Source organism: Octopus bimaculoides, chromosome 24 (assembly GCF_001194135.2).
Source record: "Octopus bimaculoides isolate UCB-OBI-ISO-001 chromosome 24, ASM119413v2, whole genome shotgun sequence".
Lineage (NCBI taxonomy): Eukaryota > Metazoa > Mollusca > Cephalopoda > Octopoda > Octopodidae > Octopus > Octopus bimaculoides.
The window spans coordinates 21,886,190-21,898,125 of record NC_069004.1 but is presented as its reverse complement, the minus strand read 5'-3'; the positions used below and the strand labels follow the sequence as shown (position 1 = coordinate 21,898,125).

Below are 11,936 nucleotides of genomic sequence, written 5' to 3'. Positions count from 1 at the left end.
ATATATATATATATATATATATATATATATATATACATATATATATATGTAGTTATGTTGTTATTTTTTGGATTTACAATTTATATATATATATATACATGTATATGGATACATTTGTACATGCATGTATGTATGTATATATGTATGTATGTATGCCTGTATATATGTGAGAGTATAGTTTCACTGTAGTAGATTCTGTATGAAAATGAAACCATTAAAGTGGAAGTATCTGTCATTACAGTATCGAAATGTGATTGTTTCAGTTCTGATACTGAAATAGTGGAAAGGTTTCATTTTTAAAGAGAAAGTATTTGACATGAGTGTTTTTGTTTCACTTTTGACTCATAATACTTAAATAGTGGAGGAGATATGATGTTGCTGTGGGCTCGAACTATGCAAGAAGTTAAAAGTTTTTTTTGACTGAAACACAACCGGGACACTAAGTGTGAAATTGGTTGTGTAGTTCTGGAGTTTTAGGGATTCACACACACACACACACACACAGATAAACATTCTCATTTTTATACATATATAGATGTAGAAACTCTGCCAAATCAGACTGGAGCCTGGTGTTGCCATCCGGTTTCACCAGTCCTCAGTCAAATCGTCCAACCCATGCTAGCATGAAAAGCAGACGTTAAACGATGATGATGATGATGATGATGATGTCTGTACGTGCACATGCACACGTACCCTTGATGTTTGTCTTCTTACAACATGACTAGCTGTTATGACTCGTCTCTCAGAAGATGAGTCATAACATCTCATGTAGTCAGAAGAGGATACCATGCATCAAATATCCCCTACTCTGTTTATAATCTTGATCTCGTATTGTGGATTGCACTCTTCAACAGCCCTACTCAAGATCCATGTTCCTCATTGCAGGAGGAGATACCTATGCAGTGAGGTTGTGTAGTGGTATTGGGGTGAACATTTGCCAGTATCACTGTCTTAACTCTGAGGGAGATAAATCCAGTGGCAAGAATGATTCCAGGCCAGTTTGTTGGAAACCAGCTTAAACCTTTTGTTACTATATTTCTGTTGAAATACATTGCTTTTGGTTTAATTATTTCTGAAAATAATGAAGAATTTAGCAAAATTATTTTGTCATTATTAAGCAGGTGTTTTGAAATTTCAATGGAATGTTTTTATGTAGATCACTTTAACCCTTTTATTTCCATATTTCTGTTGAGATACTTGTGTCTACTTCAATTTAAAATAGAGTGAAGGATTTAATAAAGTGATTTTGTTATTATCAAGCTGGTATTAGGAACTTAAATTAACAGTTTTAATGGAAGATTTTAATTCAGAACTTTTGGAAACCAGACAGTTATACTATGGAACCAAGATAGTCGCAGGTAGTTTGGTATCAAAAGGGTTAAACCAAACTGATACCACTTGTTTTCTTTCAGGATGTATTCCCTTAACTCTTTTTTTTTTTTTTTTGAATCCTCCATAAGGCATCAGGGTGGTGTAGGCAGGTCATACCATAAGCAGCGTTGTCTGATCCTCTCTTAGACACCTGTTGTCACAAAATCTTGAGGAAGGAGCTCTCACAATGTGCTTGATCACTGTATCAAGTATTTCTGTCGTCATACACAATCGCTAGCTAGTTATTGACTTGATGCTCAATTCATCTGTCCTCTCAACAGGTTTTGTTTTTATCCTATTGGGTTGCTAGGTAACCTGGTGGGTGCCAATTTAGTCACTCAAGTCTAGGCTACATAACAAGTTTGTGTGTATGTGTGTGTGTGTGTGTGTGTGTGTGTGTATGTGTGTGTGTGTGTGTGCGTATAGTGAAGGCATGTGGTTTAGTGGCTAGGGTATTTGGCTCATGATCATGAGGTTGTGAGCTCAATTCCTGGCAGTGTGTTGTGTCCTTGAGCAAGACACTTTATTTCATATTGCTCCAGTCCACTCAGCTGTCAGAAATGAGTTGTACCTGTATTTCAAAGGGCCGGCCTTGTCACATTCTGTGTCACACTGAATCTCCCAGAGAACTATATTAAGGGTATGTGTGTCTGTGGAGTGCTCAGCCACTTGCCTGTTAATTTCATGAGCAGACTGTTCTGTTGATCAGATCAACTGGACCCCTTGTCATCATCCCCAATGGAGTACCAATAGATGTGTGTATTAATACCAAGAGGTAACATTTATTGCCACTTAAATGTGGATGTTCTTTTACAACAAACTATGCTGTGGTAGATACCATGAGAGAAACTCTCCTATTGGCTTTTGATGCAAAATGCATTCTTGTTTATATTGCTAGCAGGGAGCTGAATCCCTACAACCTCTAGTTCCAAGATCACCAGATCATGTGATTTTGACCTTCCTTAGTTTCTCTCTGTGTGTGTGTGTGTGTGTGTGTGTGTGTGTGTGTGTGTGTGTGTGTGTATATGGATTTAACTTATCCAGTGGTGTACATAAAAAAAACCTTTAATGGATCAGGCTACAAACCACATAGTAGACCGAAACAAAACAAAGGGATGTAATGCATAGTTCGATGCATTTGAAATCCAATAAACCCATTTGGTTATGATACCTCTCTTTCTTTATATTTTATTTATATACATACATACACACACTTTGATAAATCATTTTGACTTGCCGAAATATGTAGGACTTATGATGGTGTGATTAGCTCAAGTTCACTGCTTACATTGGTGCAGCAAACAACCTTTGATATTGACTGACCACTGTTGGGTGGACTAGGCTGTTCAGTACTGCTATTAGTCCAGTTTTCCATGAATTTTATACCATCTACATATATGACAACTGTCTTTGCTTTCACATATACATGTGTGTGTATGTATGTTTGTATACACACACACATACATACACGTTTTATCTTTTACTTGTTTCAGTTGTTAGACTGCAGCCATGATGGGCATCGCCTTGAAAGATTCTTAGTCATGTGAATTGACCCCTAGTCTCTTTCGCTGCTCTGGTTGTCAAGCAGTGGTAGGGGACAAACACAGGCACAAGACACACACACACACATACAATGAGCTTCTTTCAGTTTCCACCTACCAAATCCCCTTACAAGGCTTCGGTCAGCCCAAAGCTATAGTAGAAGACATATAGGACTGAACCCAGAGCCATGTGGTTCAGAAGTAAACTTCTTACCACATAGCCACATCTGCGCCTGTATATATATATATATATATATATATATAATAATATAAATAATATATGTATATACTCATATATACATACATACATATATGTATGTAGATATGCATATATGGGTACAGGGCGTCACAAAACATAACATGAAATACGAAAATAAAATTGGGTACGCAAACAACGAGAGAAACAAACGGAAGACAACGTAAAAAACGATCCTTCATCAGTTGTCAGCTGTCCTTCTACTCCCTATTTCAAGCATTGTCATTCAATGTTCGAAATAGGGAGTAGAAGGACAGCCAACAACTGATGAAGGATCGTTTTTTACGTTACTTGTCTTCCGTTTGTTTCTCTCGTTGTTTGCGTACCCAATTTTATTTTCGTATTTCATGTTATGTTTTGTGATGTCCTGTACCCATATATGCATATATATATTATTTATATTATTATTTGATTGAATGCCATGCATCTATTTCCAAGTAAGTTTATATATATGTCTATATATATATAAATAAATGTATGTGCATGCAGTTATTGGACTGTGACCACAGGTTGTCACTACCTTCAATGGTTTTAGTGATTCTACTCATTATTTATACTCGATCACTTACTAAATGTTTAATCACTGTCAGTGATTAAACCATTTTGTTTTCAATGGAATGAGTTCTGCATCATTTAGAAACACTATATTGGGTTGTCTTAACTGTGCTTAGATAGATGGATTCAAATATCAGTATTGTAAACAAAGCAAGCGTATTCAACAAATTTATTTTGCTTCATTGCTTTCATTGATGAACTGTAACATTTTCATGTAATCCATTTACAACTCGGTGGATTGATTTTAAAAAAAAATTATTTAGAGATGAAAGGGCTTCACTTTGTCATAACATGCCACTGTTATTGTGAACATGAGCTATCAGCTCCTTTACTAATTAATTGGCACTCAAACAGCTTACTAATCTGATATTCTATATACATTATATATACGGAGCTAGTATGCTTACAATGACTTGGCATAGTCCCAGCATGCCTAGCTAGACCAAATTACAAAAGTACAAATTATGTACTTTTTTATATGTTCCAAATTGGTTTGGACTTTCTGATTCACATTTTGTCTGCAGCTCTCAATTGTACCCAGTTAATAAATAAAGCTGCAACAAGGTCAGAGATAGTTTATTGTAAATGATTTCCCAGTTTTTAAAACCATTATTTGTGAGAAAGATAGGGTTGTATGCTCAGCTGATTACAGTGGCTTAATCATCATCATAATCCTTTTTCATGCTTACATGGGACTTATTAAGGCAGTGTTTTATGGCCAGATGCCCTTCCTGGCACCAACCTATTTAGTCTCTTACAATACCTCAGGATATGATGTACCTATTCTATAAACCAACATACATGTGATGTCTGTGATTAGAATGTTTTTGCATAAGAACCAAGAAGCCAAATTTTTGGAGAGAATTTTATTGATGAAAGGGAAGTGGCTTCAACCAGGAATTAATACTTATCCTGAATATTTAATTAAAATAATTGTTAAGGAGCAGTCTGTCTGTCTATCTCTCTTCTCATCTCTCGTGTTTTATCCTGTTTCACCCTTCAAATACTTCTTCATATTACAAACTAATATGGGGGCTATCTCTGAAATCATTTGACCTGCTAGAAATACCTAAATTTGTTTCAAATTAAACCTTATCATCTTTAAAAAATGGTATCTACATAACAAAGTTTTTCACATGCTGTAAGCTTGGAGGATCTTGACTGAAATCCTTTGTATCATATGTCTGTAAGCTTGATCAAGGTAGACCTATTGTTTATGAATGACATAAACATTTGGTTCCGGTCTGTCTACAATCTTAAACCTGAAACTGATCAATGTCTAACTTCCTTCAATTTTCTCCCATTTTATAAGAATCTCAAAAGGGTTTAAACACTTCTTACTTGTTCTCTTGCCAAACTCAGTGTTTTTTGTTTTTCTTTTATCAAGACGATCTTATATATCAATTTATTTTTAAATAGACTATTTTTTTCTTTAAGTAATAAACAGTTGAATTAATATTGACACAGGTGTATTACTGGTACTTTATTTCACTGAAATTCTAGTAGTGAATGTAACATGATTTGATCTCAGAATCTGTGTGTGTGTTTATGCATTTGTTTTGTAAGATTCTTGATGTGAAATTGTGGGTTGAAACAGATATTATTACTTGGGGGTGGTCATATTTTGCCAATTAGACACAGTGCATGTGTTTAATTGGCAAAATATGACCATCTCTAAGTGAAACAATATGTGTGTGTGTGTGTGTGTGTGTATATATATATATATATATATATATATATAGTTTTTATTTTGGTTGTCAGCCTCTTGATCCCTCTGAGTTTCATCAGGCAAATTACCACTGAAAATATAGTGCATGGTGTTTGACAAAATATGACCATCCTAAGTATAACTACATGTATGTATGTGTGTGTGTGTGTATATACATATATATATATATATATAGATATATATATATATACACACACACACACGCACATACATTCATACATACACACACAAACACATTTGTATATAGTTTTTATTTTGGTTGTCAGTCTTTTTCTGTCTTTGAATTTCATCAAGCAAATTACCGCAGAAGGTAATGATGGAATTTACAAATATATATAGTATTCTTGTCATGAGATAAAAGGGTAAAAAAAAAATAGCAAAAAAAATATTTATTTAATGTAGGTTGCCAACGTTTTTGTTAATGCAATGCCCTTTATACATTACTAGCAGCTAAGCTCCGTTTCACCCGGTCGGTTTGGATGAGGTGGCTGTAACACCTGCTCTGTGTAAGCATTCGACTTGTTTGGGCATGTTTACGTTAAAAAACAATTTTAGAATGACTTTTTTCTGTCAAGACGCTAAAAATAACTGACCAACAAAAAAAAAAAAACAACCAAGATTCAACCAAATCAAAAAAAACCCCAAATACTAAGCGAACAAAGATGAACCATCCCACTTCCATTGCACATGCACGCGCACACACACAAGCACACATTCACATGCTCCCCCTTTTATATACACACACATATATTCACACAGTTGAAACGCTGTTTGATTTATTCTTTCAGCGTACAATTTTCATTATCCCACTACTAAGTATGACATCACCCCTTCCTTCCTTATTCAGCTTTCACCCTTTCCTTTCTCATTCATAAACACAAGAGTATTATTATAGTAGATTATCTCGGTAACCATGGGAACTATGAAAAAAATACAAAGCCCAGCATCACCACCAGATCATTCTACACATCTGTGTAATTTTTTGTGCAATTCCACCCAGCCGTTTCACTGTGAATCCCAAGACAAGAAAGAATCACCCATGTCAAATTTATATGTATAGATTATGTACTCGACCAAGGAAATTTTATGAAAACTTATAAAAATGTAACCTATTGATATTTTCTAATGATTTTGTTTTTCAACTTTTAGCCTTTATTGTCTATTTTATGTTGTCACCTGACCTATTGCAGGAATCCCCAAATCTCCCTCAAAATACACACTGCCATCTTAAAAAGATTGTTGGGGCATGTTGATTAGTGTAATCCCATATCTGTTGTGTTCTGAGTGAAAGACAGGAGATGGTTACACTTGGAATACTTGTCATTTGGTTTTCTCTAAATTATGATTGTCCCAAGACTAATCAATTGTCCCATCTCTAAAATATGTAACTTGAGATAATATTTGCTTTTTGTTTTCTTCTCTACAGAAACTCCAAATTGCAGTACTGCAGATACCCCAAAAGAATGCGTACCGTTTAAAGTAGTATTTAATAAACAGAAATTTGATGTCGAGTTTGATTTGGATAAAACAATCAGCCAGGTGAAGAGCAGCATTGAAAAAATTATTGGTAAGTTACTTGGTGCTTCTTATAAATTGTCTTTTCGTCATGCTCATCTTACACTGTATTTGTTACAATTTCTCTATTTTTATCATTTCTTATTTATTGTTACTTCTCAGTCTATGACGTTTGATGATTGTATCATAAAAAATGTTACACACACAAACACATATGGCTTACGGCCATATCATGCTGAGAGCACCGGTTCTCGTCCGATCACCGAAGTTAAGCAACGTCGAGCCTAGTGAGTACTTAGATGGGTGACCACTTGGGAAACCTAGGTGCTGTAAGCATCGCACACTTTAACACGGCGGTGCATCAGCATGGCCGCAGCTCTAAGCTAAAACTATAAACAAACAAACACACATATGCATGGATACAAATGTATGCAACTATAGATACAGGCAATGTTACATGTTTGGTTATTATAGGTTCTTTCCAATATTTGCTCTTAGAAAGTAGACTCAGCCATTGAAAGATGAAACAAGAATGAAGCTAGGAGCTGAGTTTCTGTGATATACCACCAGGTGGTGAACAACTCAATTCTGATTATTATTGTCATTCCTGTCTATGCATATTCTAGATGGCATTTTGTCCCAAAACTCATCATCACCTTATATGTAATCATGCATATAAATCTGTCTCTGCATTCATTCATGCCTCCCAATACATCCACATTGATGTATAATTACATTCCTGTCTATGCATATTCTAAATGGCATTTTGGCCCACAAATGATATTTGCCAACACTGACAATTTTTCATGTTATTGCAAATTAAGAATATCTTTTAATAAAATATCTATTTAATCCTTGTCACATTGCATGTTAGTTCCTATTTTATAAAGCCTAATCATATTCACAGGCTAATTTATCTCAGTACCTAACTGTATCTCTCTTTCTCTCTCTCTCTCTCTCTCAATATTTATCGTCCATAAGGCAGCAACCTGGAAGAATTGTTAGCACGCTAGGCAAGATGCCCAATGGCATTTTGTCTTTCTTTTACTTTCTGAATTCAGATGTCACTGGATCGACTTTGCCTTTCATCTTTTTGGGGTTGATAAAATAAGTACCAGTCGAACACTGGGGGATCAATGTAATCGACTTAATCCTTCCTACGAAATTGCTAGCCTTGTGCTAAAATTTGAAACCAATATATATATCATCCACATGCATACTATATTTGCAGCACTTTGTACTGCTGGTGTCTGAGTAATTCTCTAAAATAGGCCAGTTTTTTACACACATTAGTGAACTCTTATTTTTCTTTTTGTCACTGTTTAGTCAGAGAGGGAAGGGCAGCACCCATTACTGTTTATTTTTCTAGAGCCTCCGAGACTAGTGAGAGGATGTTCTCAAACTGGAAACTTTGCCCAAATGCTTACATTAAGATGAATTCTGCTAAAGACAAAGTGGTAATATTAACTGGGCACCACACAAAAACTCCAGATGCAAAGACATCTTTGTTTGATGCTTTAGCAGTTCTATAATTATTTTATTGACCCCAAAATGATTAAAGGCAAAGTATACCTCAGCAGGATTTGAACTCAGAATGCAGAGAGTTGGAATATATTCTGTAAGGTATTTAATTCTCTGTCAAATCAGCTGTATATTTTTGAGAGAAGTTTATACTTTGCTGAAGAGATCTTTTACAAGGAAAATGTGTCTTGAGTTGTTTCCCTTGCATGATTGAAATAAACTTAACTAATATTGTAGTTTATTCAATGTATAAATTATTTCTGGTTAACTTTTAAATACTTGTCTCCCTTGTGTTTGACTTGACACTAATCCAGCAACTCTTGCATGAGGTATTGGTTTAGTGTCAAGTTCCAAATATACTGCTCTGTACTCTTTTGGATCACACTAGCATGGCTGTGAGGGAGATTCTAGTACCTGGGTGACTTAGGACCTCCATATACCTAACCCAGACTTCTGTCCTGGAGCATTTACTGACCAGTAGTGCAAACTCCATTTTATCTCTTGAGATGGACAGATGCCAGCACAGAACTCGAGTTCCCTCAAATGTCTAGTGTGTGGGGTGGAGATTGCTTGTCCTTGGCAAAATGAAGCACAAACTTTGGAAGTTTGCTAAAAAGTTAATATTATACCAAAAAAATAGGGCTTTAGTCGATTATATATGGGCCTGGATTGTTAAGCATTTTTCCATTTGTGACATTCCTCACCCTCACTACTTTCATCATCATAATCCTAAATCAAAAAGGTACTGATTGGACTATCATATTCATCATCCTTTAATGTCCATGTCCCATGCTGGCATGGGTTGAATGCTTTAAACAGAATTCAGTTAGCCCAAGGACTGCATCATGCTCTAGTGTCAGCTTTGACATGGTTTCTATAAGTGGATGTCCTTCGGAATGCTAACCACTTTACAATGTCCACTGGGTACTTTTTTTTTTTTTACTAACAGCACTAGTGAAGTTGTCATGCAACATGATTGACTACAAACCTAGAGTTTGGGAAGAGGAACTTTGTGTTAAGAGAATAAGGAGTAGGGAGAGATAAAGGGCCAGAGCAGAACTGGTTTCTTGCTGAAGAGGAGCTATATAACTTCTCACATTTTGGAAGAGATGGTGGAACTGGAGAGTTTGTAAGTGGTGATGAGGTATCAGAGTGGACCTTCAAGGTATGAGTGGGGCAGGGGTGTCAGGAGTGAATGGAGGGAGTGGCAGATGTCTGGTACAGAGCAATAAATGATGCAATGGTTATGGTTTTCTCAATTAGAGCTGACGAGAACCTAAACAACAACATAGTTTGTCACCACAGTTACTCTCAATTTTCGACATTTCTGTCTCTCTTACCATTAATTTCAGTTGTCACCAGCACAACAGTTAGATTCTCTTCTGTTTTTTATGAACTTTTCACTTAACTGTTTTTTTCTTTTCCTTATCTTATTCTAGGTGTTCCTGCTACCATGCAAAAAATTATGTTTAAAGGTATTTTGAATTATTTCATTAAACTGTGTTCTATGAGAAATTGATTTGTTTAGATATGTAAAGAACTAAGGCTTCTGGGAAAGTATGTATGAGTGGGTGCTGAAAAGTTCCTGGCTTTGATAAAAAGAAAATACAGGAGGATCAGTTAATTGATTTTATTGAACGTATTCCCCTCTCAGATTCACATATTTATTGCAGTGATCCTTCAGTTTTTCTAAGCCTTGTAAAAAAACATGGAAGGTTGGTCTTCCAACCAGGCCTTTTGTGATACCTTAAAGCTGTATAGGTCATAGATAGTTTGTACCTCTTGAGTAAACCTTTGATAATACTGTTACATGTTATATTCTGTACATATATTTAATTTGTGCATTTTCCGTAGCTTATGTCAAAATAAACATCAATGTTTAAATTTTGTAAATAGGGATTTAAATTTTCTCTTTCTTCTGTCACCAAAAAAAAAAAATCAGGTTTAGCAAGAGATGATATGACATTGCGGGAGCTAAAAGTTACCAAAGGTGCCAAAATGCTTGTGGTTGGTTCCACTTTAACTGATGTTCTTTCTGTGAGTACTCCCACAGGGGAAGATAAAGATGAAACCAAAGAGGCTGCCACTTCAAAAGAGCCTTTATCTCAACAAAAGGTAAGATTTTTTTTAAACTGCTGCCCTCCCTTATAATTTGATTGATCCTTTCCTTACCATATTTCTGTTGATATACACTGCTTTTGTTTCAGTTAATTTTGAAAATAATGAAGAATTGAGTAAAATAATTTTGTCATTATTAAGTTGATGTTTGGAACATATCTCAACATGAAATTTTGAGGGAAGGTTTTAATTTAGATCACTGTAAAACAGAGTTTATATCATTGAACCAAGGACAGTCTCAGGCAGGTTGATATCAAAAGGGTTAGTCTTTTCTTCTCTCAGCTGGTGCAGGCACAGGCTATGTGGTTAAGAAGCTTTCTTCATGACCATGTGGTTAAGCAGAGGTCAAAAATTTGTTATAATCACTGTCTGTCTTTGACATGATGTGACCTTGGCCAAAATCTTATAAGGAAGAATGTTTTCTATATTAAAGTGAAGGTGAATGGTGTAAAATCTTAATCAACATAGGCACAAGCATGACTGTAGTAAGAAGCATGCTTCCCAACAACATAGTTCCAGATTCAGTCCCACTGTGTTGCACTGTGGGCAAGTGTCTTCATTTGACCAAAGCCTTGCGAGTGGATTTGGTAGGCAGAAACTGAAAGAAGCCTGTTTGTGTATGTCTGTGTTTGTCTCCCACCATCACTTGACTTAGCAGTATGGCAAAAGAGACTGATAGAATAAGTATCAGACTTAAAAAAAGTAGGTACTGGGATCAATTCATTCAGCTAAAATTCTTCAATGCACTGATCCGGCATAGTCACGGTCTAATGACTGAAACAAGAGATATATTTTTAACAACTGGATTTAAAATCTGGGAAAGTGGTTGTTCATGCATGGAGGCATGTCTTCTACATCCCTTACTCAGCCAAAAGATCTTAGTCTTGCAGGCTTGTGGGTGCTGGTGCCACATAAAAGCACCCAATACACTTTGTAAAGTTGCTGGTGTTAGGAAGGAATCTCACTTCAGAAACCAAGCCAAAACAGACAAATGACACCCAAGCAGCCCTCAAGCTGACCAACTCCTGTCTAACTGTCCAACTCATGCCAGCATGGGGAATGGACAGTAAAAGATGATGACAACTGAAATTCCATGTGGTAAGAAGTTTGCTTCTCAACCACATAATTCCAGGTTCAACCCCACTGCATGGCACCTTGAACAAATATCTTCTACTGTAGCCCCAAACTGATGAAGGCCTTGTGTGAGGATTTGGTAGGCAGAAACTAAAAGAAGCCTTTGTATATGTCTATATGTATGTGTCTTTGTCTCCCACCCCAACCCTACTGCTTAGCAACAGGTGCTCTATATATATATATATATATATATATA

At 35.8% G+C, this 11,936-nt stretch overlaps 1 protein-coding gene and 1 non-coding gene across 4 annotated transcripts in view; both read left to right on the top strand.

The window, feature by feature from the left end:
* LOC106880221 (ubiquitin domain-containing protein UBFD1) overlaps positions 1–11,936 on the top strand; it is a 45,408-nt gene that overhangs the window by 19,944 nt on the left and 13,528 nt on the right. For all 3 annotated transcript variants that reach the window (XR_001410724.2, XM_014930083.2, XM_014930084.2), the window contains exons 3-5: positions 6,879–7,019; positions 9,928–9,963; positions 10,431–10,603. Coding sequence is in view for 2 of the 3 variants with exons in the window: in XM_014930083.2 (XP_014785569.1) it covers positions 6,879–7,019; positions 9,928–9,963; positions 10,431–10,603 (350 nt within the window). In the remaining variant the exon portion in view is untranslated. The remainder of the gene's footprint in view (positions 1–6,878; positions 7,020–9,927; positions 9,964–10,430; positions 10,604–11,936) is intronic.
* On the top strand, positions 7,185–7,303 carry LOC128250735 (5S ribosomal RNA). The gene has a single exon (XR_008266733.1). It is a non-coding gene; the product is annotated as a 5S ribosomal RNA (ribosomal RNA).